The sequence below is a fragment of the Haliotis rufescens genome, unplaced genomic scaffold, assembly GCF_023055435.1.
Source record: "Haliotis rufescens isolate VD_foot unplaced genomic scaffold, xgHalRufe1.0.p SCAF_12, whole genome shotgun sequence".
NCBI lineage: Eukaryota > Metazoa > Mollusca > Gastropoda > Lepetellida > Haliotidae > Haliotis > Haliotis rufescens.
In genome coordinates this window covers 9524860-9550032 of record NW_025963802.1, presented here as the reverse complement: position 1 = coordinate 9550032, position 25173 = coordinate 9524860, and the positions used below count along the sequence as shown (strand labels likewise).

The window sequence follows — 25173 nt, the reverse complement described above, 5'->3', positions numbered from 1 at the left end:
TCATGAAGTATTTGGCAAATGGTGTTTTATGAAGGATGTAATACATTATTAAAAATTTATTTTATACATATACAGGCAAGAGACAACATGCAACATTAAAATTAAACCGTCTTATCCTGTAACCATGGGTAAACACAATCCTGATTCAAAATCATGAATGAAGTCCAAGAGTAAACGAAAGAATTTAGGGGGTGTCTATATTTATCTTAATGACATTGAAGTCAGAAAATACATGTTCAAAAAATTGATGTTTTGAAAAGATACTCCAGGTTGCCTCTCTTCTTAACATATTTAAAATAAAATAGACCTAGACATCAAGACAGAAATAAACTTCATGGTGTTTGAGATATGTGGGCCAATTCAAGAACAAAATAATTAATCGACATGAATTTGGATATTCATGATATTATTAGTAAACTTATCCTGACACAACGAATTCCCTAAATTTCCTTCTGCACTTCGATCCTATAACCCAAAACCAAAAACATGCCTCTTCCTCCTCTGGGGCACTACACCCCCAGCCCTTGGTGACCAACAGGAGTTATCTGTTCTTGATCCCTTTACTGTGTTCTCATCAGTGCTTCGCTTGAACGAGAGATGGCCTGAGTGTTGTTGTGTCAGGATAGGTATACTAATGTCATGTATATCCATATTCATGTAGATTATTTCATATTCTGACACAACACATTGCAATGCTTATCCCACAGATGGCTGCAGAGTCTGCAACTTCCGGTATTGGTAACTATCCGGATTACGTCTGGATTAGGCTCTGCTCAGCGGGTGCCCTCTTCTCTGATACCTAACACCAAGAGGACTGGAACTACAGGATGTAGTGCATAACAACCCAAGGCAAACAATCCCTCAGGATATTTATTGAGCTACGTGTGACACAATGAAAATATCTGGCAACGCACTGAACAGTGCTTGAGCGTGTGGCACGGGAGACCTGTCACATCCTTACTCTAACATGAAAGACTATGCTCCATGTCTGGGTATCTGTGCAGCTTCCAGTACATGACGCCCAGAGGATCGGAACTAAAGGATGTAGTTAGTGCCAAATATTTATTGAGCCATATGTGACACAAGTGAAATATCTGGCAATGCACAGTGATGATTTTGTCTACAACAAACAGCAGGATCCGACCTCTACCGTGAGGTGAAAAGACACTTAGGAACACCATTAGATATTGTCAAACAAATATATATTCATGAATGGTATTCTGGATATAGATAGCATCAAAATCAATGACGCAAATGTGGGACAGAGAGGTCCCTCGGATAGGTGAGATGAAATTTGGTTTAACGTCTCGTCCAAGATTACTGCACTTATATAGCTAGCTAGCTAGCGTGCGTGCGTGCGTTTGCCTGGACTAATGCCAATTTATAGTGCTAGCTAACATGTCCGATTGGGAATCTCAAATGTCCGTTTTAAAATATTGCTTACCGGACATTATTATGTCCTGAACGCTTGCACAGGACACAATAACAGATCCTCAGTGTAGACCCAAAGGCATCTGACTGTAATACCTTGATTTTGAAAGGGAGGAGGTTGCTGTTGTAATCTGTATGTCATGGCTCCCATCCAATGGTGTAGCTGATTCGGATAACTAACCATGGTGTGCAAAAGGGTTAAATCGTGCATCAGTCGGCGGGTAAGCGCCTGGCACCGTTACCAAAGTCCATCCCAAATTCTAGCAGGTGCCCATGTTCCATGCCGTGCTCTGATTGACACAAGTCTAGTGTGTGAACTATAATGGCGCCCTGGCTGACGCCCAGCCAGTGCCTCTATTGCCGTTGTTAGCTCCCCTGCAGATGCTGGGGCTCATGCTGGCATTGATGCCTCAACCGACGCCGATGCTCAAGCTCCAACCAGTGCCTCGTCCTCCTCCAGCACTTGCCTCACAGTCAATGCCGCTCAAGTTCCAGTCAGCTCTTCTACCGGCACCAGCACTCGTAGAAGAACCAGTGGGTGACCCCAAAGAGCTTGTCTTCCTAGAACGTGGGGATGTCTGGACCAGAGAGGCCAAAGTTGTTAGAGTCGTAATTGTCCCAGCGAAAACATATACCGTGGCAGCCATCGTGACCAGGCCAGTAGTCATTGTCGCCACCTCCCACATTACCAATTCTCTGCAGGCCTCCTGAGATTTTTTCTTCATGATGCATTTGAGAAAAACCTCAACCTGATCTGTGGAAAACGTGCTACATTCAGCACAGCGAGGAACTAAGTCACACACAGATTTCCGACAGTCTGAACAATCTACATGTGGATCACTGTGAGATTTTCCCGTGACACATGAAGCACACCACCACGTACACACATTTTCATCTATGCTTGCACCATCCACCAGAATAGTCAAAGACATTTCTGCTATGCTTCGCAATATAAAAAACATATACAAGCATGTACAAACCTCCCATAGAGCATAGAAACCAAATGCAAATGACACCAGCAACATACAATAGGGAATGGAAACACGTAAATACTTTAACGTTTGAAAATATTTCCAACACACCATGTGACCTTTATATTTTTCAAAATTTGCATGCTTAATGAAAAATTCTCACACAGAGTGAAGAAGTATCCTCCTAAACAGGCACTGACGTAGAAACAGTTGGAAAGAACGACGACAACTTTTAAAGCACAAGGATATAGAAGTCAATCGCAAGTGCACGTCTATCACCACAAGCGATGTGAAGCAAGTGAAGGGATCAGGGACAGATAACTCCTGTTGGTAACCAAGTGCTGGGGGCACCCAAGAGGAGGAAGGGGCACCCCAGAGGAGGAAGAAGCAAGTTTTGAGTTTTGGGTTATAGGATCAAAGTCCAGAAGGAAACTACAATGTGTTGTGTCAGGATAAAAAATAATTACATAATTTACCACCTTGTTGTCCTATTATCAATTACCGTATGCTTATACATGTACAATGTGATTTTAAAGCATTTGTTTTATTAGAAGTCAAAAGAAATATTTTTAAAAGTATCCTTACCTTGAAAGCTAGACAAACTTTCTTGGCAATCATCTTCTCTTTGGCACTAAGTATAACAGGGTATCTGATCTCCTTCCCGTCCACGTCCCGCTCCACCTTCCCATCCAGTGCTGGGGATTTCCTGGCCTCGGCATGGGCATAGTCAGGACCCACTGTGTATACCTGGATGATAACACCTCAATATATTATTTCAGACAACATAATTCTCCGCCCACATAACCTTCATTGTAGCAGCAGTAGATAAAACTTCTAGTCTTACCAGTTCAAAATTAAACCATTTTCCCAAATAAAGTGTTCCTATTTTACAAAAGAGACTGGTCAAAAACTAACCGTGGAGTGAGTGAGTCGGGTTTAATGCCGCTTTTAACAGTATTCCAGTTATATCACAGTGTGTCAGCTTAATGTGGGAGGAAATCCCGAAGTGATGCAGGTCTCTCACGTTTTACCACTTCAGTGAAACCCACGAGCAAGGGAATGGTGTTCACAAACCTTGCAACATAATCGTCGCGAACCAGGATTCGACCCACAATCATAGGTTTCTGGCGTGCCCAAGGGACGCAACTCTGCACAGCGAATCGCAGCACCTTAGACACCTTGGCTACCTATGCTCCAACTAACCGTGGACTAAATGCAATAAAATACTTAATCAGGAAAGCACCATTCCCAGTAAAATTGTCTGGATTTATCCAACTCAGTATTGTCCCTCTGTATACATTCGTAGGGTTTCAAGAATAACAGAGTGTGTTTCCCTAAATTTCCCAAGATTTTTAGTGTCATGTTGTCTATTATAAACAGAGTTTGACAATTATGATTATCTACTAGACAAGTCCCACTTATTAAACAAGAACAGTAACCTCTAACCTTGAGGTGGTGGTGGCAAGCGGAAAACTATGAAATGCGAAATCTCATCTTTTTGTTAAATATATTAGTACTTAAATATTTTAGTATAGTTTATGGCATCCTCTGGTCGGACAAGGTCCCTTCATGTACATAGCACACCATTTATATCTCATGCGCGTATCTCTAACCTGGGTTTAATAACCTTACATCGCATCACAATGGTACGATCACTTTCCGTTTCATATATTCCTACTTTTGTTAAAACCATGGGAATACACAGCGGCCTTGCAATCACTGTTTATAAAATATTATTCTATTTATATGACAGAACTTAATTATCCTAATGCCCTATTATAATCAACGTCCGCGTATCAGTCCGTATTTGGGAGTTTTTAACTATGTAAATATGCATATGCAGTTCAACCACTGTTCGTTTATCAATCCATATTTTGGTATAGCCAGGTAAACATAGGTTGTGCGCATGCGCAACTTTTCCCTTTGTTCTAAGCAGTCAGCCATTAATCGTGTCTCGTGTAATTTTAAGTGCAAACGTTATCCCACCTCCACCTTTATTTGCAGGTCATCGATCGCTCCCAGCATTTTGATCTTCTTCTCATCCGTTTAGGTGATGTCCTCCGACACTTATTAACACATTTATTTTAACTTGCTCAAATATGTATATATCATGTTCTGGTCTAGCTCATGCTTTTGCAGGTCTTGTGTTTTGTACCACCATGCCATGTACATCATGGGATTCTAGTTGAGCCAGCGGCATCATAACCCCTAAGGCATAAGGCATCACCCCAAGATTATCTTCAACAATTCACAGTTGCTTTGGTAGGGCATACACCTTCAGTCGGCTACACCCGTCGGGGTATTGTCTGTTGGCTACACGGTTATATGTAGCTAGTTTATACCCGTCGGGGTATCGTTGGCCAGCTACAATGTCATCTGTAGCTAGTTATACCCGTCGGGGTATCGGTTGTCTGGCGTCAGACTACAGCAGACTGAAAGCGTATCTCAATTCTGTCACGTAACACACCCTTAGTTAGCTTACCCATCGGGGTAAAGCAGTAGCGTTCTATTTTGTCAATAAACAGTGTGCTACCGACTCAACGAGAATCCCCAATTAACCCCAAAACAATAAATATTTTATTTAATCATTTGCCTTATGTTGTCTTGTCCGAATCGGAGGAAATAAGGTGGAATAAAAGGATAAAAATTGGATGAATATTTATGATAGAAAGGTGTGATACTTATTGACTGTCCAGCCAACATTCTGAGGGATAATATTTTTTTTCTGTAGCTACATGATTGAATAATGTTCATAACTGGGCCTTAAAAAATTACTTCTGTCCCTGTTTCTCTCACAAGGACATCAATAAATTAAAGTGTTCAAGTACATACCTTCACATCAGTGCCATCTGTCGGCATGAAGTCTTCATAAATATATGAACCAGCAGACCTGACACGACTCATAACAGAGTACACACTACTGCGGTCATGAACCTGCAATGCAAGGTCAAGGCCAATATTGAAGTCAGTTATGAACTACAAATAACAGCTATGAACATGATGAAAGGCTCTTGTAATAACTATACTTAAATTTCAGTAAAATCTTAATATTTTTTACTTTTGTATACTTACCCTGTATTACTCCTTAATGCATTTACTGCCTTATTTTTGACATAATGAAGCTGTTCAGGGTCCAGCTGAAGAGAAAAAGTTCTAGCCAACCTGATGCAGGACCCAAGCACAATACCCACGTGACCTCGGAGTGATGACATCACGCAACTTCACTTTACTGCTTGTCATGGACATCTGAATAGATTGTGGGGATGCAGGTGTGCAACGATTGGGCCTTTAGATCTAGTAATGCAGGATAAGTATACAAATTTAAAAAAATATTTAGACTTTACTAAAAAAATTTAACTTATCCTGCATTACTCCTTAATGCGTCTGTATCAGACTGTATGGCTGTATGACTGTGTCATAAACTCTCCAGTAGTTCATGGCAGTTATTAAGCACATCACTTGCGCAGATCTGCAACTACTTCTACAAATCCTGTCCGCAGACGGTGTGAGTGTATGAGTACGCCCCGGTAATAATTAGCAACAGAAATTACTGTGCGCTAAAGTCTAGGTACTGATTTACAAAGCCAACTGCTGGGCAGCAGGATGAGCCTCTTGTTGAGTGTTCGAACACTGCTTGAGTCGGGTAAGGCTGGCTCTGGACAGGAGCTTTTCAATGGCAACGAGGATTTTGTGACCTGCTGGGCTACGACAAAAACAATGAACGCCTTCTACATCTTCCAAGGCCACGTTCCTCAGGTAGTGGCTTGCAAAGACTGTGTCGGACCACCAAAAACATGCTTCCATGATAGCTCTAATACAGCAGATACTGTGTAGAGCCATCGTAGAAGCAACTACCTGGATCTCATGAGGATTGTTAGCCCTCGGTGGCGATACCAAGGTTGGCAATCTCATAAGCCTGAACGAGGATGGCACCCAACCATGATATGGTGTTGCTGTTGCGGCTGACTTCAGTTGAGGTAGTCTGGGAGACGGGAATAAACAGACATTTCCGAGCCTTGGAGCAACAGATGTAAACTCGCAGTGCGTACACGGGGCACAATAACAGTTCCTCCTCATAATTGGCTCCCACAATGAATGATAACAGTGATATGGAGAATGACCTGTTTGGCTGTCCCGGTAATTGATTCTTGGCAATGAAAACCCAGCAAATCGGAGCGCACCATGCTCAAAGCATACACTGGTAATGTCGAGAGCATGAAGCTCTTTGAACCCTTTCCGCCATAGCCATCGCCATTAAGAAGATCGTCTTCTTTGTGAGGTTATAAAAAATGCAGCGTGGAGAAGTACCACATTAAGATCCAACGCAGGAGGGCGAAACTTGGCCTTTTGATCGTCAAGGTTAAAGGAGCTTAAAACAGCCTGCAGTTCCAGGATCTTGGTCATCTTCTGATCTTCCGGAAATGCCGACACCGAGTTGAGAGTCACCAAATACGTAGTAATGAAGCTGCCTTTTAGGGGGTTGCTTGGTACGCAGATAAAGGAGGTATTCAGCCAAGAATTGAGGAGAAGCTGAAGTGGGGTCCCAATCCTTTCCTTTACCAAAGGTTTTGAAGGATCACCACTTATCATCGTAAAGGTCTCGGGTCGAAGTTCTGTGTACCATAGCAAAGACCTTAGCTGCCTGCGCCAAATAACCCTTAATGCCTTGCACTCTCTTAAGCTGGGCAATTCGTGCAGGTGGTAACCTGCTGTGTGGATGGATGAGTATAGGTTTGGCCATCCTGGTGGATCACTTCCTGCAAGACTTCTGAGATCTACAACCACCCACTCGCCGGCCACCAAGGCACAATCGAAATCAGAGCGAGGCTCTTGGTTGCCTTGATCTTCTGCATCATATGGGATACAAGATAATATGATTGCAAGAAGAAAGTGTAAAACAGTTTAAAAAGTTTTTAGATGCTAAATATAATTAGCATGTACCAATACCAAGCTACACTGTTAGACATAAAGTATGCCACAAAAACACAAGACACGTTGGCAATTCAAAATGGCAGATTGGAACAACATATACACAGATGAAGAACGTTGACAAAAGTCACATTTCACGTCCAAATCTGGAATTAAAAGCACAACTACATGTAAAAAAAGCCTCCAACCATCACAGGAGGGAGTAAAATGTACACAGCAAGGCTATAAACAAGACCAGAGGTTAGACCAAAGACTGGACAAGTTATTGAAGCAACATGTCTGTCAGGTGACAAGCAGTAATAATCGAGTCTGGACCAGACAATCCAGTGATTAATGTCATGACCATCGTCGATACGATGACATGCATCAACAAAGTCAGTGAGCCTGACCACCTGTGCCTTTAGTTGCCTCTTACAACAAGCATAGTCGCCTTTTACGGCAAGCATGGGTTGCTGAAGACCTATTCTTCCCCATATCAGTGGGTACTGCACTTGGGCCCTGCATCAGGTTAGTTGGAACAACGTTTTCTTCAGCTGGACCCCACACAGCTTCATTTCTGTCGAAAATAAGCAGTAAATGCATTGAGGAGTAACGCAGGATAAGTAAAACAATGCAATGAATAGCAATTTCATAACTTTAATATTTTGAATTCAACTTTTAGTTAACAAGTGATGTTGATGTAAATGACAGCAACAACAACGGTTTCTGATCACTATAATCATATTAGCCAATTTTATACAATATACCAATAGTTTTCTTAATAATATTATATGCAACATATAGCAATTACTAGTGGAAATGTACATGAAGATATGATTAAACAGAACATGATGAATGGTATCTCTATACTACTGACAAAAACATGATAATACCAGACAACATGGTCAAATAAAACTAGAAATCTACAGTTTTGCTTGAAAAAAATTATGTTCTACAAATTATTTGCATTCTCTTAATAATCCACTATCTTCCTAAGAAACTAAATGTCATCTTACATTTGTACAAAACATAACCTCGAGGAACAAGCTAGGATATACCACTGATACCAACTTACTCTAACAGAATGCTTTCATAAAACCTGCAATGAGGTAATTATCAAATTGGAGTTTTCAGATTTTTCCAATAAACATTTTACTGTTTAAAAAAAGTATTAATAAATTATCAACAAAAAAAAACCTTGTCAAAAAATGTAAATAGTTCAGTACCCATGACAATTGTCTGAAAAACATAATGGGGAGCTGAGAATGTTGTTTCACCTCATCATCGGCACTACTCCATCCCTATCACTGGCCTGTAAATATTCAGGTCTGGACCAGGCAAACATTATTTTGATAGCATGAACAGCTATCCAAAAATCACCCGTGCCATCAAGGCACAATGACAAACAATCAGCCAGATATTCAATTTTAACCACAAAAGTATCTGGTATTTGAGAACTATTGGGTATATAATCTCCAAAGGGGTTTAAACTGAAATGTGAAGCGAATTAACCAAAAGCATGATACATGCACCTGCGATCTCTGCCGCTACCATGGCTACTGTTTTGCTTACCCATCACCACTGAGCTATGAATACATGTAAAGGATGCTTATACAGCTGGCCTGTCAACTCAAGTAATTTTAAGAGTTAAAACAGGAAATTATCATGAAGTATATTTCATTTAAACTGATTACTGGTGTTATACATTTGCATTAGCTTTAGGGGTGAAACAATACAGCTAGGTCACATTACGCTATGTATCATGGTACATAAATCACGATATAAGTATTGAGATACACATATTTACGTCAATTTGTGAGGCAACTTCTTGACTTTTATATTTCTGAGCAGGTTCAGAAGAAAAAGCCAGCTGTAGACACATGTTCAAAGTGGCTATTTTTAAAAGTGAACTTGAAACACTAAAATTTACAACACATTTTGCAATATATGACTGACAAAAATGTTGAGGTTCATTAAATGAGTAGAAAGTAATATTTTAACAGGTGTATCTTCTTGTATCGATACAGAAAAAAGGTTATCTTGTTTCGTATCATCACATGAAAACTCATGATGCACCCCCGCATCAATGTATCATTTCACCCTTAACCTCCATATGCTTCATGAGCCATATAGAGGTTGACCTAGGCATGACCTAGTCTAATGAATCTATGTTTAGCTGACAAGTTTGTGAAATTTAATAAATGTTAAAATCAGCGGTAATACCACTTTTTCAGCTATGCCAAGGCTACACGTGAAAATAATCGAGAAAAAATCAGACAAACCAGTGACTGCACGACCAAAGATTCATGTGACTGGGACACAATAAGACATAATCAGCGAGATCACAACAAGTTACCACCTGATCCTCATTAGTCTGTGATGAGCATGAGGTACGGTACCTCTTTTTTCCTTGCATCAAAATTTTTAAAGATGTGATCAAAGCGTTGACAGGCCAGTTTCAAACAATACAGAGCTAGGAACTGATTGTAGTGACTGCTAACACAAAGCAAACTGGGAGCAACCAGAAACATGGAAACCCCATACCTGTCGTACCTTACGAAATAAACGTGTGCTACCTCCACCTGCTGACATAGGGAAATAGATGTGAATGTTGTGGTCTTCTGCATCCACAGGCTTCTCTACAAAGGGTTTGGGAAACAAGACACCGTCTATCTCTATTGAGTCTTCAGTCTGTACATATTGACCTGAAAAAGAGTTGCTAATGTTACAGGAGATTCAGCGATAGAAAATGGCACTAGTCCCATAGTCCTTGCCAAACTGCCCAGTAGTTAAGGTATCAAAAGGACTAGTAGAAATTTGCCCTTTTTATCGGCTTTGCTTTATGTTATCATTATAAAGACTAGTTGACTAAAACTGTTAGTTTCTATTGCTGAGGTTCCAGCAAAACTTGAGAAATTGAACTTAATGTGATATGTAAAGCACTGTATGTGTCCGTATGGTTACTTCCAGATCTTTAAGGTTATCCTTATAATACATGTACATGATATATAACATTATTAATAATGATATACTCGATGGGCTAAAAGGCTCTTCCAGTTTTTTATCACTGCCACTGTAGTGCATACATTTGTCTTGCTTCAAAACATTTAACAACTTTCCATAGATAAATGTACAGTGTTCGAAATTAAGGGGAGTCTTGAGGTCCTTGAGGTTTGCTCCTATAGTAATTAGATCTAGAGTTCCCCTTAATCATTACCTTTTAACATTAAGACTATGACAAGGAGCTCTTGACTTTCATGCTTCATTAATAAAACTGTATATACTATGTATACAAATTACAATGACATCAGATAATTTGTGTCCACTCAGGCAACGGAAAATCAATCATTTACCTTTTAATCTAACTGTCCACAATTATTACTAGAAACTGTTAAAAAAAATTAGCAGTACTTCTATTGTGGCATTACTTTTTGCCCTTAATAGAAAAAGATGTGTGGGTTAGTAAGAATTTAAACTATTTGTGATATATAAGGACTGCTGCGAACTTGGTAAACTCCAGTCCAAACTCAGACTTGACTCCAAAATAAAAACAGAAGATTATATCTCTAAAGATCTGGATAAGAATCATTGACCCAGAGCAGTTAGAGCAGTATTCTTCTACATGTCATAAGTACTAACTGATAGCTTTTTCTTCATTTCTGTTGAGGACAGCATATCTTGGGTGAGCAATTCCTTCATGGACTAGAATTTGGTAAACTTGTCGCCTAAAATAAAATGTAAATATTCCATTAATTAACATTATTAAAGAAGTAATGAGATGACATGTAACATTTTCTGATTCTTACTTTCTAAGAATTTCCCACATGACTTCAAAAACTTCCAACATGTTGGAAACATGATGATAGTTTAAGATTATAAGCTATCTACTATGAATCTAAATGTACATGAAATTAACATTTGATCATAAACATGATAAAACTTATCTTGACAAAGTGAAACAAAATTCTATGTACATTCTAGTAAAATGCTTCGCAGACAAAGGTGGTGAGGTAAGCAGTTTAGTGGTCACATCAATGTTCGAAATTAAAAGCAGTCTGTTAGACTTAGACTAGTTACATTTCCTTGTGGACTACAACTTTTACTTTTTGTGTTTGCAACAGTAGCACATCATTTGCCAACTGGCGAAAATCATAATAAATTTTAATCCACATTTTGGTAAATTGAAAACATTCACTAAGTCATCACTTGCACTGACTCTTTAACATCATGAAGTGTTAATGAATACTTGAAACACACAAAAATATGTCAACAATACTAGTTTGATCTTTTGCTACTGGGATTTGCCTTTCTTCACGTTCAAGTGATTTGGCTAGAGACAAAAGACTGAACCTTTTTGTGACTTTATCAACTTTTGATAGGACCAACAGACATGGTTTTATGACAAAAAAGTAGAAAGAGTACTAAAGTCTCTGCCTGCAAATGAACAGCCAAGAGTTCCTCAGCAAGTAAGGTTATACCCCTTTGATTGCTTCATCAGTATGATCAAAAACTTACCTATCCCTCAGACAATACTGTTTTTCTAAGTCATTGATGACAAAAGGTTTTCTAAGCTTCTCATAGGCAATGGCCTTGTTAAGTGGGAAGCCATGTGAGTAGAAAGATATAAGAGCATCACAGATAGGCCAGTCTTCAATGGCATCATTCAAGATTACAGATTCCTCGAACACCAGAACCTGTATTCTCTCAAAATGTTCAAGTCTTTGAAGAATTTCCCTCATTGGCTTAGACATTGCCTTCTTCGACATTGCACATACCCCAACCACAATCCTTCTGTCACCAGAATCAGATCGCTGAAATAGAAATGTTTTAAATATCATACATGCTTACGAAGGAAATTTTCTTTTAAGCCTCTTATCATGCTTATGATGAATGATGATAATGTAGTGTTTGAAATTAAGCATGAAAGTGAAGGGGTCCTTGTCATAACCCTAATGTTGAATGATAGAGATGAGGGGGTCCTAAGATTCAAGTTCAATATAGGAGCAAACCTCAAAGACCTGAGGATCCCCCGTAACTTAGAACACTGATTATGCAGAATTGGGCTCAAAACAGACATGAAAGAAGTAGACGTCATCTTTAGGTCATTGAGTTTCATACTGGGGCACAGGAGAAAGTTCTTATATTCTAACATCTGGAACTTGTTTCAAATCCTTTAACGGGACAGATACGACAGATCTGAAAGATTAATACAGAAATACCTTCCACTTATTCAGGAAGCTCTATGCAACTGATAGGTAAAATATCAGCCCAAAAGGATGGTGATAATTAAGTTAGTAAAACAAGAGAATTAGAAAGGTGAAGTCACGACAAATACAACTAATTTTGTACATGGAGTAATTTAAAACTACAGAAATAGACATTCAAATTTTTAAGTTTTATATTTAAATAATTACCTCATAGCAACCTGGACTGCGAGGTCTATCTTCAAAGTCATCACCGATCATGAACTTCACCCTTGGGGAATGTGGTCCCCCTGCTGCCTCCTGTTCTGCAGGGGTGACGTTCACCCAGATGCCTGGAAGTGGTAGCTCCTCCTTACCCTCCATGTTTCAATATGTGGTCAACGCCTAAGTCTCAGAAGGTCTTGTAACATCTTTATCCATAACTCATGGTGCATATCTACATCGGTCTGTCACCTTTAAAAAAATAAGATGGTGTAATTATATGACTAAACAGTACTGTATTGTAATACAAAGCTGCAACACAAATATAAACAATACCTTTTCTTTAATTTAATTTTCAACCCGAACATGCTCGAAGAGAAAAACAACAACCTTAATTGTTTATGTAAGTTCAATGATTAAATCTGAACCTCATTTTAGTTCAACATATCTTACCAAATATATCAGCTTTGTGCATGTTTTGGTTTACTTGGTTTCAGAGGAGATGACTCTTAAATATCTAACCTCACAATTTACTATTTTTACACAATGGATTATCAATGTTCCATGCCTTTAAGAAATCCAAGTCACATTATGGTCCTTTTCATAATCTCCATAGTTCACCAGCCGAAAGTATCATGTTAATAGATGGCTGGACAGCTGATCAGCTGATGGTGATACTGATAGACTACTCCTTATACTCAGTGGTGAACTAAATAATAGGTGGAAATTGGTAAAATAGTTACAAAAATCAAAGAATAACACTATTGTTGACAAATAAAAGGGATACAGATGAAATAAACCTTTATCTAAGCCAAGAATCTGAATATGATGCCTGCATACAAATGATATCTTGTCATGTGGACAGTTATCATCATTTGGACTTTGAACCTTCCAGGGACTGTATTTATGTCTGTTGTTCTTATGACTATATGTCAGTCACCATTGCAGTAAATGACACATTATCAATGTTTAGTATGAAAAGCGAATGTTTGTCCCAGCTGCTACAGATATCATTTATTTTAATGTTATTCTAACTATGCAGGCAATAATAGTAAAGACCAATCAAACACTATTATCTGGTGTTAGATTTTGCTGCTGCACTGGGTCCAACTCAAAATGAAGGTGGTACATGTATTTCAATTTACGGGAGGGGGTAAAATGTTTTTAAAAATTAATGGAACACTGAACATGCAGAAAGATTGTAAGAAACACATTCTAACCAACCTTTCAAATGCATACAGAGAGTAATTAATAACACTTATTAAGCATGTTAAGTGGACATTCTGAAAGAAGCATTTTCTAAATCAATGAATAGGAAAATGTTTTGATCCATCCCATTTTGCAACAAAGTTTCAGTTAGGTCAGGCAAATGGATCACCATTCTGTACCAGTGATGGATTAACTTGTCCAATTCGTAAAGAGCACTGTACTCAAGCATGTCCCGTTAAAACATGACCACCAGTCAACTTGTGCATGCACACACATGATGACCAGTGAAAATCAGAAGGACAACTAGCTTTTTTAAAAGATCTAGTAATTCCACAACAACCACAAGTCCTTATGAGATTTGGACAAGTAAAATAATACTCACTGTATCTACCTCAGTGCAACACATACTGACCCAGTACTCGGAACTTAGAAAGAGTAGCATGCACAGTAAGATGCTGGGCAACCCTTCAATGTGAGATTAGTAATAAAGTTTTTATCTATAGTGCTGTTTTAAATGGCCTACATTGATTCATAACATAACATATGTCACAGTGTCATAATAGCTAGGAGGATGTTCAAGATTTTACAATGTCACATTAAAATAAACAAGTATTTGTCACAGAGTGACGAAATATCCCCCGCCTGTACACCATAGTACCAGATATGAAGACAATCCAGCGATTAGTTCTTGAGATATTGTGGCAACACCGTTTTCCAACTCCAAAAACAGATTTGCCTGCTGTGACCTTGAAAATGGGGTCAAGGTCACCAAATCTGACAGGTGTATGCGGTGTCTGTATATACACTATAGTTCCAAATATGAAGACAATCCAGCGATTAGTTCTTGAGATATCGCGGCAACACCGTTTTCTAACTCCAAAAGCAGATTTGCCTGCTGTGACCTTGACAATGGGGTCAAGGTCACCAAAACCGACTGGTGTCTGCGGTGTCTGTATATACACCATAGTTCCAAATATGAAGACAATCCAGTGTTTAGTTCTTGAGATATCGCGGCAACACCGTTTTCCAACTCCAAAAGCAGATTTGCCTGCTGTGACCTTGAAAATGGGGTCAAGGTCACCAAAACCGACTGGTGTCTGCATATACACCATAGTTCCAAATATGAAGACAATCCAGTGTTTAGTTCTTGAGATATCGCGGCAACACCGTTTTCCAACTCCAAAAGCAGATTTGCCTGCTGTGACCTTGACAATGGGATCAAGGTCACCAAAACCGACTGGTGTCTGCGGAGTCTGTATATACACCATAGTTCCAAATATGAAGACAATCCAGTGTTTAGTTCTTGAGATATCGCGGCAACACCGTTTTCCAACTCCAAAAGCAGATTTGCCTGCTGTGACCTTGACAATGGGATCAAGGTCACCAAAACCGACTGGTGTCTGCGGAGTCTGTATATACACCATAGTTCCAAATATGAAGACAATCCAGTGTTTAGTTCTTGAGATATCGCGGCAACACCGTTTTCCAACTCTAAAAGCAGATTTGTCTGCTGTGACCTTGAAAATGGGATCAAGGTCACCAAAACCGACTGGTGTCTGCGGAGTCTGTATATACACCATAGTTCCAAATATGAAGACAATCCCGTGTTTAGTTCTTGAGATATCGCGGCAACACCGTTTTCCAACTCTAAAAGCAGATTTGTCTGCTGTGACCTTGAAAATGGGATCAAGGTCACCAAAACCGACTGGTGTCTGCGGAGTCTGTATATACACCATAGTTCCAAATATGAAGACAATCCAGTGTTTAGTTCTTGAGATATCGCGGCAACAAACAGGTGGGACGTACGGACGGACGTACGGACGTACGTATGGACGGTCGTGAATACTATATCCCCCGCTTCGCGCTTTCGCGCGGCGGGGGATAATAATCTTGTACATCAAATTGAACATACCAGCTACATTTGTACATCATATTTCATATATGCTCATACATGGATAATTCTAGGGTGGGGCCTTGTGCTTTTAGCCCCTTAATTGGAAAAAATGCCCACATTTTCAAAGACAATGGGGCATTTTAACATTGTGCTGTATAGGCAACTTCTGGAATATTTGAAATTTTCAGAAAAAGGACCCATGTCAGAAAATTTCTAGAGTGAACCTTGCTCATATCATATATATATATTATAATAAACTTGGGCTATAAAATATATAACTAGACCTGCTCAGAAGCCAGTATTTGGTTTCAAGAGTGCAGCAAATGTTAGCATGGTTAGTATAAATTAACAAATGGGAATTACAAATTTCCCTGTGATGGCTTAAGTCAAGGTGACAACTATGATATACTGATTACCGGACCACCAAAGAGAAACATGGAATGCTAAACTGTACAGTATTTCATTTAATGTAAAGTCATAATATAATAAAGAACTTTTAAAAAATCCCAATTTTGAAAAAAATAATATTTTCCCAAAATGCAAGGGCACTTAGTTTAGAATCCTAGATACATTCATGATAACAGGGTTCCCCCTAGACTCCAATATCTGAGAGTCACCTTGACTCAGCCTATGAATTTTTGGGAGTCAAAAATATTTTTTGAGAGTTTTTTGTGTTACACTTAAAGTTAAGTATCTTTTAAATATTATATGTCTTTTGTTTAAGTTAACAAGTGCTAATTAATGTTCTCAGCTGATTGTACTACAGAGAAATAAAGGATATATGAATGAAAAACAAAGTTTGTTGGTTTTATTTTTTTCTTTAATTACTTCACCGCTCATGAAACAATTTACAATGACACTTATACAGGATGAATAAATAACATCAGTCTCAACTGTGAGACATAATTTTTAATCATGGATGGATATTAAAATACATTTCATGTCAGATTATAATTTAATACCACTAACTCATTTACATCTTTTATCCAGTTATCTTGTATTATCTATCAACAGTGAAGTTGAACTGAAGAATTGTGAACACTCGTAATATTTTCCGGTTGAATACAGTTTATTAGCAACAACAAACACGCCCAAAGCTTTACATTTCGTATATACCATATTTGTTCGTGTATAATACACACTCGTGTATAATACGCACCCCTAATTATGGGCAATTAAATCCTGAAAAAAATATCTCTCGTGTATAATACGCACAGACTTTTCTTCAGTCTCATTTCAGGCTGTCATGATCTGTCATCGGAAATAGCATAACAAATCCGAATTGAATTACCCAAGTTAATCCTGTTGTTACACTATCTGTTAATAAAAATGTGTTCTCGGTATATCTGACCTTATGTTTGTCATCTATTTTATTAATTTTATTTAAAATTTCATTCAATAATGTTTACCTTAATTTCGGCAAAAACATGTGTCCCTCCGATACTTACAACTTCCGTTTACCCCGTTCCATAGGTTCTGCTTAACCACAAACTGTTGCCGCGCCAAATCACATTATTCACCGCAACAATGATAATATTTTCTTTTGTTTCATTTTTTACGAGTCTACACATCTAGATAAACATATGTCATGGTTAACTTTTAGTGAGAAAATATGCCGAACATGAAAAACCTTGTCCATTTGCGTAGTTTTCCTTTGTTTACATCATATGCTGTCATCGAAGCCACACGGAGTGTGAGAGTTACGTTCACTTTGATGAATAAATATATTTTGTCGTGTACCTCATAGTCGCACAGTTTTAGTAGCATATCTATATAATTATGCAAAACAATATGGTAAAGCCCCTGGCTGTTCTGATTTTAGCGTTTGTTTTAAAACGAGAGAAAAGTCTGGTGATGTGACAGGCTATGCAAATAAGCCCGTGGCAGTGGTGTTATGTGAAGTTATGTTACTTCTAAAAACGACGATTAATTAAAAACAAGACGTAAATTTTAAGACGTTTGCATATATTGTCTTCGGAAAATGTTTATAAATTAAGTTCAGGTGAGTAGTTGTAATATTTTAATTCCAAAGCTGGTAAACAACAACATCATGAACATAGATATTTTGAAATTGCGTCAGTCATGACGCAGTCATTTATTTCTGGATGTATTTTTCCTTAATTGAGAGTCATAAACGCAAGAATTCTGCGTCTGGGGAAACCCTGTGATAACAACCAATATGATGTGAGGGTAGCCAGAATGATCATTGAACTAGAATACAAGACCTATCAAGGCTAGACCATTGGAATAACTAGGAGTTCACACAGCTATTGGATGTTGTTCTTGGCACAGGTATAGTATGACTCTATAGTAACATGGGCTCTATATTATCGCGGTATTGGTTGGGGCTTGGATGGTACACCAACTGTGCGATTTGATATGTATCACGATACCTTGCTCACGATCCGATATGTATCACAATACGTGCATGTGCTTCTATCTGTGGTGCGTAAGCCATCTTTCTGATAAAGGATGGCCAAATATCTGGCACACTAATGATTTACTTTTACTTTTTCACGACTCATTTTCACTTATAATTGGTGTTTGGTGAAACATTAATAAAAGAATACATATACGGTAAGAATAGATACCTTTTACTTAGTGTAAGATTGTGATTGATACTTACATCAAGAAGTAAAAAATTACGATCCACCAATGCATCGGTGTATCGTCCCACTACTCCTATCGGTAAATCTCGTAACCCATACCCTCTGCCGACTGTTTACTTATGCAAATATAAGCACGATATTTTATCACTTGATCGAAAACAGGTCTAGTTGCAGTATGTCACGACTACTCATAACTATACACTTTAATTCTTTACATGTTTATGATACTTTCTGGAAGATTTTTGAAGTGATATTACCCCTACCTCCATTTGGGTAAGAAAAGAACCCATTTGTTTGAACAATGTCCACTGACCCAACCTAGGTTATATGCATACTAATTATGCATAATCCAAAACTGGAAATGATGTAAACCACATATTCCACACCATAAGATAGTGATAACACGAAAATATAGAGTTACCTAACCTTGAGTCGCTCGAACTCGGTAAAGAAAATCAGCCTCAATCAATCCTTATTTCATGTCATAAATGTTGAACAAAGGACAAGAAACATTTTGCGTATGACATATTTAAAAGGTTAGTATGGTTGCGCCATTACGATCCATTATTAAATAACTGCCGCGACAAGATAGCGTACCATGCTACCTTTCAGTACATGCTGCCATTTTAGTACATATTTTGAGTCGACAAAAGATTGAGGTAATAAGTAACATTAACCAAAAACTGGCATCATAAGATTCAAATCCGCCTTTGAACACCAGTTTGGAAGGTGGTTATGTATGGAATACAGGACCCAGGAATCTCACTCAGATATCTTACACGAACAGAATAAATTCACGTCTGCTCGACCTCTGAGACTGAGGTGCAGCAGCCTAACTGTTGAGCGTTACGAATAGACCGCCTTTGACTAGATATTTAGTAAGTTATCATGGAAGCAATCAATATGTTAGAAAGAATGGAGTTATTTTACCTACCGTGTTATGTTTTTTTCTCGTTAACCAATGGAAAAAACATCATTTATGCAGTTATACAGGTCTGCATTCTTTCGTAGATGCCATTGTCAAAACGGAAGTGAATACAATCAAGAGAAGACAACTCTTGCAATGCCCTTCTTCATTGACCTCTGCTTACTAGGCAACTTCTGGGAATCTGTACCACAGATTGTTTTGTGTGAAACATTAGATAGAAAAAGTTAACATGTCAATATGAAGTTCTGGTATACTTGTAATTACGTCCTTGGTGAAATTAACTACCGCGATAATATAGCTACCATCCAATGACACTTGATGATGCCTCAAGATGAGATTGACCAATCAGTGAGCAGAACTACAAACCCCGTATGAGTGAGTATACCGTCAGTAAAGATCCAAGATGATTGTTTATTTGTTTGTTGTTTAACGTCGCACTCAGTAATATTCCAGCTAATTGACGGCGGTCAGTAAATAATCGAGTCTGGACCAAACAATCCAGTGATTGACATCATGGGCACCGATCTAGACTACGCAATTGGGATACGATGGCGTGCATGAACCAAGTCAGCGAGTCACCCGATCCCGTTAGTCGCCTCTTTCGACAAGCATGGATTGCTGACGACCAATTTTAACCCGGAATCTTCACGGGACCCAAGATGATTGTATCTGGCCTAACATGAAATCTACCGTCAGTTACTGCCATTTTGGATTTTTCAACATCCACCTCACATATTTCACATGTACATTCTGGTAGATCTCTACAGAAATTTGTTATTCGGCACAGTTTTGTTTTTTAATATCATTAATTGTGATGTGCAAAGACATTATATTTTTAAGAAACCATGTTCGTGACTTTATTAATATACTGAACACCAAAAGAAACGCGAATCAAGAAGGTATAGGAAACATGATGTATTTTGTTTCAGCTGGTATAAACATAATAATGATGGATACAACACAATTCATTAGCAATAGGAAAGAGTCAGTTCTCTGTACATCAGACATCTTCTGTATCCATCAACACAACACCACGTGACCATGCTGAAGTCAACTGAAGTATGGGTACGCCTCACTACCTGGTATGGCCCCCATTTGCATTCACAAGCGCGACACACCGTCTGTGCATGGAGTGAATAAGACGTTTGATACTGTTCATGGGGATGTGACGCCACACCTGCAGGATGGTAACCTCTAGCTGTGCAGCTGTCCTTGGCCTCGGACGCGCCATGTTCAAACGTCTCTGCACTTCATCCCACAAGTGTTCAATAGGGTTGAGATCAGGACTAAGAGCCGGCCAGGGCATGGTGTTGATATTGTGCTGTTGCAAGAAGGCTTGATTAATCCTGGCGGTGTGGGGACGAGCGTTATCCTGTTGAAATTGGAAGTTGCCATGTCTTGCAAGAAACGGTACAACCTGCATGGGGCCTCAACACCTGATCGATGTAACGCTGAGCAGTGACACCATTGCCCCTACCAGCTCCAACGTTCTGAAAGATTACAAGGTCAGTTCTCTGATTTAACCCTATTCCACCCCAAACCATGACACTAGGACCACCCAACGAGTTCCGTTCAAGGACACACTGGTCATGATAGCGCTCACCGCGACGTCGCCATACTCTAACACGTCCAATTGGCACGATCAACACAATACCGACTTTCATCCGAGAACAGAACTCTTCTTCACTGCTGATGACGCCAATTCAAGCGTGCTTGGGCCCACTGTAGTCTCAGGAGACGGTGACGTTGAGTGAGAACAGGACCTTGTGATGTTCGCCTACACTGAAGCCCTCTGTCACGAAGTCACCGTCTTACTGTGTTGGAACCTACAGCCCTCCCGTGGTTTCCAACGACGTTCCTAGCAGTTGCACTGGCCGACAGGAAACGTCCTTGCAGATGTGACCTGTGAATGTGACGGTCCTGACGTTGTGTTGTCACACGTGGTCTGCCGGTACGATGCCTGTCTCTGGTGCTGTTGGTTGTCTGGAATCTTTCCTGCAGACGGTAGATGGTGGAAACGTGGACGTTAAAGGTGTTTGCAACTCTCTGAACACTCTCACCAGCTTGAAGTTGCCCAATAGCTCTCTCTCGATCCATCTGTGACAGTCGTGGCATTGTCACTGACGTTGATGAGTGAATGATTCACAGTGACACTTTCGTGGCTTTTAAAGACAACATCTTCACGGACAGTTTTCGCGGCATAAGCAGCACGTGCATTTCGTGCGTATCCATCCCACACTGACTTCAACGTCGGTGCGTTTGAGCGCTGTGGATTAAGAGTTCACTGCCCTTAACTCTGGTTAGGGTCATTTTGAAACAATTAAAGCACATTACAATGGAACCATAGCAGCCAACCGTTTTCACAACCATTTTCCCATATTAAATAGGAACTTGAAGATTTCGCGTTTCTTTTGGTGTTCAGTATATATTACTATAGAGAAAAAGACTCACAACGGAGGTCATTGAATTATATATATATATAATCAAGACGCAAATTTCATTTTGACATGACATGTGCGACATGTGTAATTATGAAGTGCTGATATACTATGTTTTAGCAGGATCACGAGGGGTACATGGGGTTTTATGCGTCCCGCGTTCGGTTTTATAAGAGCGAGCCCGAGGTGAGTGGTACAAAACCTAACGAGATACGCAGAAAACCCCATGTACCCCTCGTGTTCCTGCTGCAACGAATTTATCTTACCGACATGTTTTAATATGATATTGTAAAAATAATTCAAACATTGATAGAATACAGCTATCACGTGACTTCCATTGACTCGGAAAAAGCGTGCGGCTTCTTGCTTTGATGTGGTGTGTAAAGGATTTATTCTGTCTCTCAGAAATCGACGTTAAACCTGATTTGCTCGTGGCGGGGTATAAGAGATATACAGTATTTTATCAAGATTTACGTGGACCAATCAGATCTCATCATTCTGCCATGGAGGTATGATAATTGTAATTGCGTCCTTGAGGGAAAATACATACGCACCATGGTAACGGGACGCTTCTGAGACTTTTGATGATTCCATGAAAGAGAGAATGTGCCTATGCTTAATGTTTCATATCACCAAGGAGTCAAAATACGAGCTCTTTATATATACATTGGTTTACTTTTCTTTTCTTTTCTATAAAACTATATTTGGTAGGACCAAAATAAAATGAAGGCCCTTCATTATAATATTATTTTGTTTTTTGTTTCAACAAAACCAGGGTCGGTATGGGCTATGCGACTCAACTGGATTTGTAGTTACCGGTTTAAAAAACCAAACACAGCCACTGAACAACAGTTCAGCAGTGATATTCAGATATGTTCTGCATAAATACTACAAATAGTAACGCTAAAATCTAATTTGAACGAAATACTGGTATGATCATGTCTTATAAGGAGACATATGCATGTCGAGGTTCAGCTAAGATCTCAAATCTCAGAGCACAAGAAGGTTAAATTTTGAGAGAATTTAAAAGCATTGTCAAAAGGTAAAAAAAATTGAATAATGAAAACAACCCAGAACATATATATATGTTGAATTCCATTACTTAATACACATGTACCAAATTACATTACTACTTGGCTTCATGAACAAATTCAGGTGCCATTACTTTTCTTCTTCTTTTTTTCTTTCTTTTTTTTTTGGGGGGGGGGGGGGGGGGGGGGGGACAAACACTCCTTTGCTTAAGTATTTTCCGATTTGAGAGAAAATGCATTGGATATTGGAATTGAATGATAATAAGTAACATTATCAATATTATAATACCTAGCGGAATACTGATGTGTGTTTCATTTACCCCAACAGTTGTTTTTGTACAAGAAGGCATATGATTGGTTGCGTCGCTTCCTAAATGAAAGACACATTTCCACTGGTTGCAAGTTTCGCTTTTGGGGACCTTTTGTTTTGCTGGTTCTTTTGTGAATAAAGTGTGAAATAATAAAGTCTTCAAAAAAAGAAACGCAAAGTCAGATATGTGTGAGGTAGGAAAATACATTTATACGAGGAACCGTACAAGGTATTGAGCCAAAATGTTGTGGAGAGAATACTTGGTGATTGAAGTCATCTCAGTTATCGGTACATAGGAAGGTGAAGGTCAGGTACCGTCAATAACGCATATGTCCCCCGATGGAATCGATAGCGGCCTGACATCTCCTGCCAATGGAAGAGACGAGTATGCAAATCCCATCCTGGGGAATGGTAGTCCACTCGGCCTGCAACGCAAAAGCCAACTGCTGCAACGTCTGGGGTTGTGGTTGACGTCGGCGTAGACATTCATCCCACAGGTGCTCTATCGGGTTCAAACCCGGGGATCTGGAGGGCCAGGGGAGAACATCAACGTTGTTGTTGTGTAGACAGGCTCTTGTGATCCGTGCAGTATGCGGTCGAGCGTTGTGCTGGAATACACCGTTGCGGTTGGCTGCAATTGGGAGGACGTGTGGTAGGAGAATGCCGTTGAGCCGTTAGATTGCCCTGGATATGGACCAAACCTGTCCTGCCATGATGAGAGATACCCGCCCAAATCATAACGCTACCCCCACCAACCTGTCCACTTCCTGTACGCAGTTTCCGGCGTAACGTTTTACCCGACGTCTGTAGACCCGTACTCTTCCATCCCCTCGACGGTGGAAAAATCTTGATTCGTCGCTGAACCAGACATCTCTCCATCGCAGTTGAGGCCATACCCTGTGTTGACGACACCAATGCAGTCGATGTTGACGATGTATTCGACTCAATATGACGCGTCGAACAGGACGTCTTGTTTGTAGACCTGCTGCTCTTAAACGGTTTCGTACGGTCTGGTCGGAGATTCTGCGCAGTGCGGGTATTTGGGATGCGTATGAGGTGGCTGTGGTCGTCCTTTCACGTAGGTGGCGCAGTCTGATGTAGCGATCTTGGGCGGGGGCGGTTACTCTTGGTCGTTCCCACCTTAGCCGATCATGTGTTGACCCATGCTGTTGAAAACGATCTCATAGCCTTTTGATGGTGCTGGGCGCTACATTGAAACCCTGGCTACACCTGATTGGGATTACCCTGCCTGCAATCGACCAATGACGTTGTTTCTTTGCACTTCTGTAAATCTTGGCATGTTGTTGAACTGTCACTGTTCGATTGACGCAGATGCCAGGCAATCAAAAACCCTGCACTTTAATACCGTTCATAGTGCTGCTGCACGTGCAGTACGTGCAGCTCCATGCCTGCCCCTTTTGTTAATGTACTGGGTGCGTTTTTCCGAATCATACGTGTTTCCCGACTAATGGTTTGCATGTCCTTGTTTGCATGTGATCATTTTGATCCGGGAAATTTGTCACTGACACTATAAAACATTAAATCTCTTCGTTTTGTATCTCTTGGTGTGCTAATTTTGCTTTTTTGGCTAAAAAGATCCGCATTGCCTTTGGATGTTTGAAGAGTATAAAATACGGTAAGTATTAGTATTTGTTTTGCAGGATCCTTTGTAAGTATACTGAACCGCAAAAGAAACGTTATCCCAAGTAACATTGCATTAAAAGTTGTCATATAAATATCTGGGTAATTTTTGTTTCTAAAATTCAACATTACCTTGTTCATGAAATTTGATGATAAAAAACAAAGCAGATGACAATAAAACCGATCGCCCAAACGCATCACGGCAACGGCCATGGTAACCCGATGCACGTGAGTTCCGTACAAATTGAAATGCAACTGCGTTGCCCCATTTCTTGCCCTATAAAAATCCACCCAGATCGGATAACATTCATTCGTTATTGATTAGCTAACACATGTCAAGATTGACAAGAAATCAGAGACACCAAGCCCTTGAACGATTGCAAGCTGGACAAACCGCC

The 25173-nt window shown here is 39.6% G+C and overlaps 1 protein-coding gene across 3 annotated transcripts in view; it reads right to left on the bottom strand.

Moving 5' to 3' along the window:
- Positions 1-19495, bottom strand: part of LOC124143887 (inositol hexakisphosphate and diphosphoinositol-pentakisphosphate kinase 2-like) — an 86981-nt gene extending 67486 nt beyond the window's left edge. For 2 of the 3 annotated variants that reach the window (XM_048393345.1, XM_048393346.1), the window contains exons 1-7: positions 14307-14326; positions 12725-12967; positions 11826-12121; positions 10950-11035; positions 9864-10015; positions 5235-5336; positions 2988-3149 (exon numbers count right to left, since the gene is read on the bottom strand). In XM_048393345.1, the coding sequence (XP_048249302.1) occupies positions 2988-3149; positions 5235-5336; positions 9864-10015; positions 10950-11035; positions 11826-12121; positions 12725-12877 (951 nt within the window). In that variant the 5' untranslated portion in view covers positions 12878-12967; positions 14307-14326. Of the gene's footprint in view, positions 1-2987; positions 3150-5234; positions 5337-9863; positions 10016-10949; positions 11036-11825; positions 12122-12724; positions 12968-14306; positions 14327-19361 lie in introns of those variants that run through there. The other variant, XM_048393344.1, reaches the window with a different exon arrangement.
- Positions 19496-25173: the final 5678 nt, after the last annotated feature.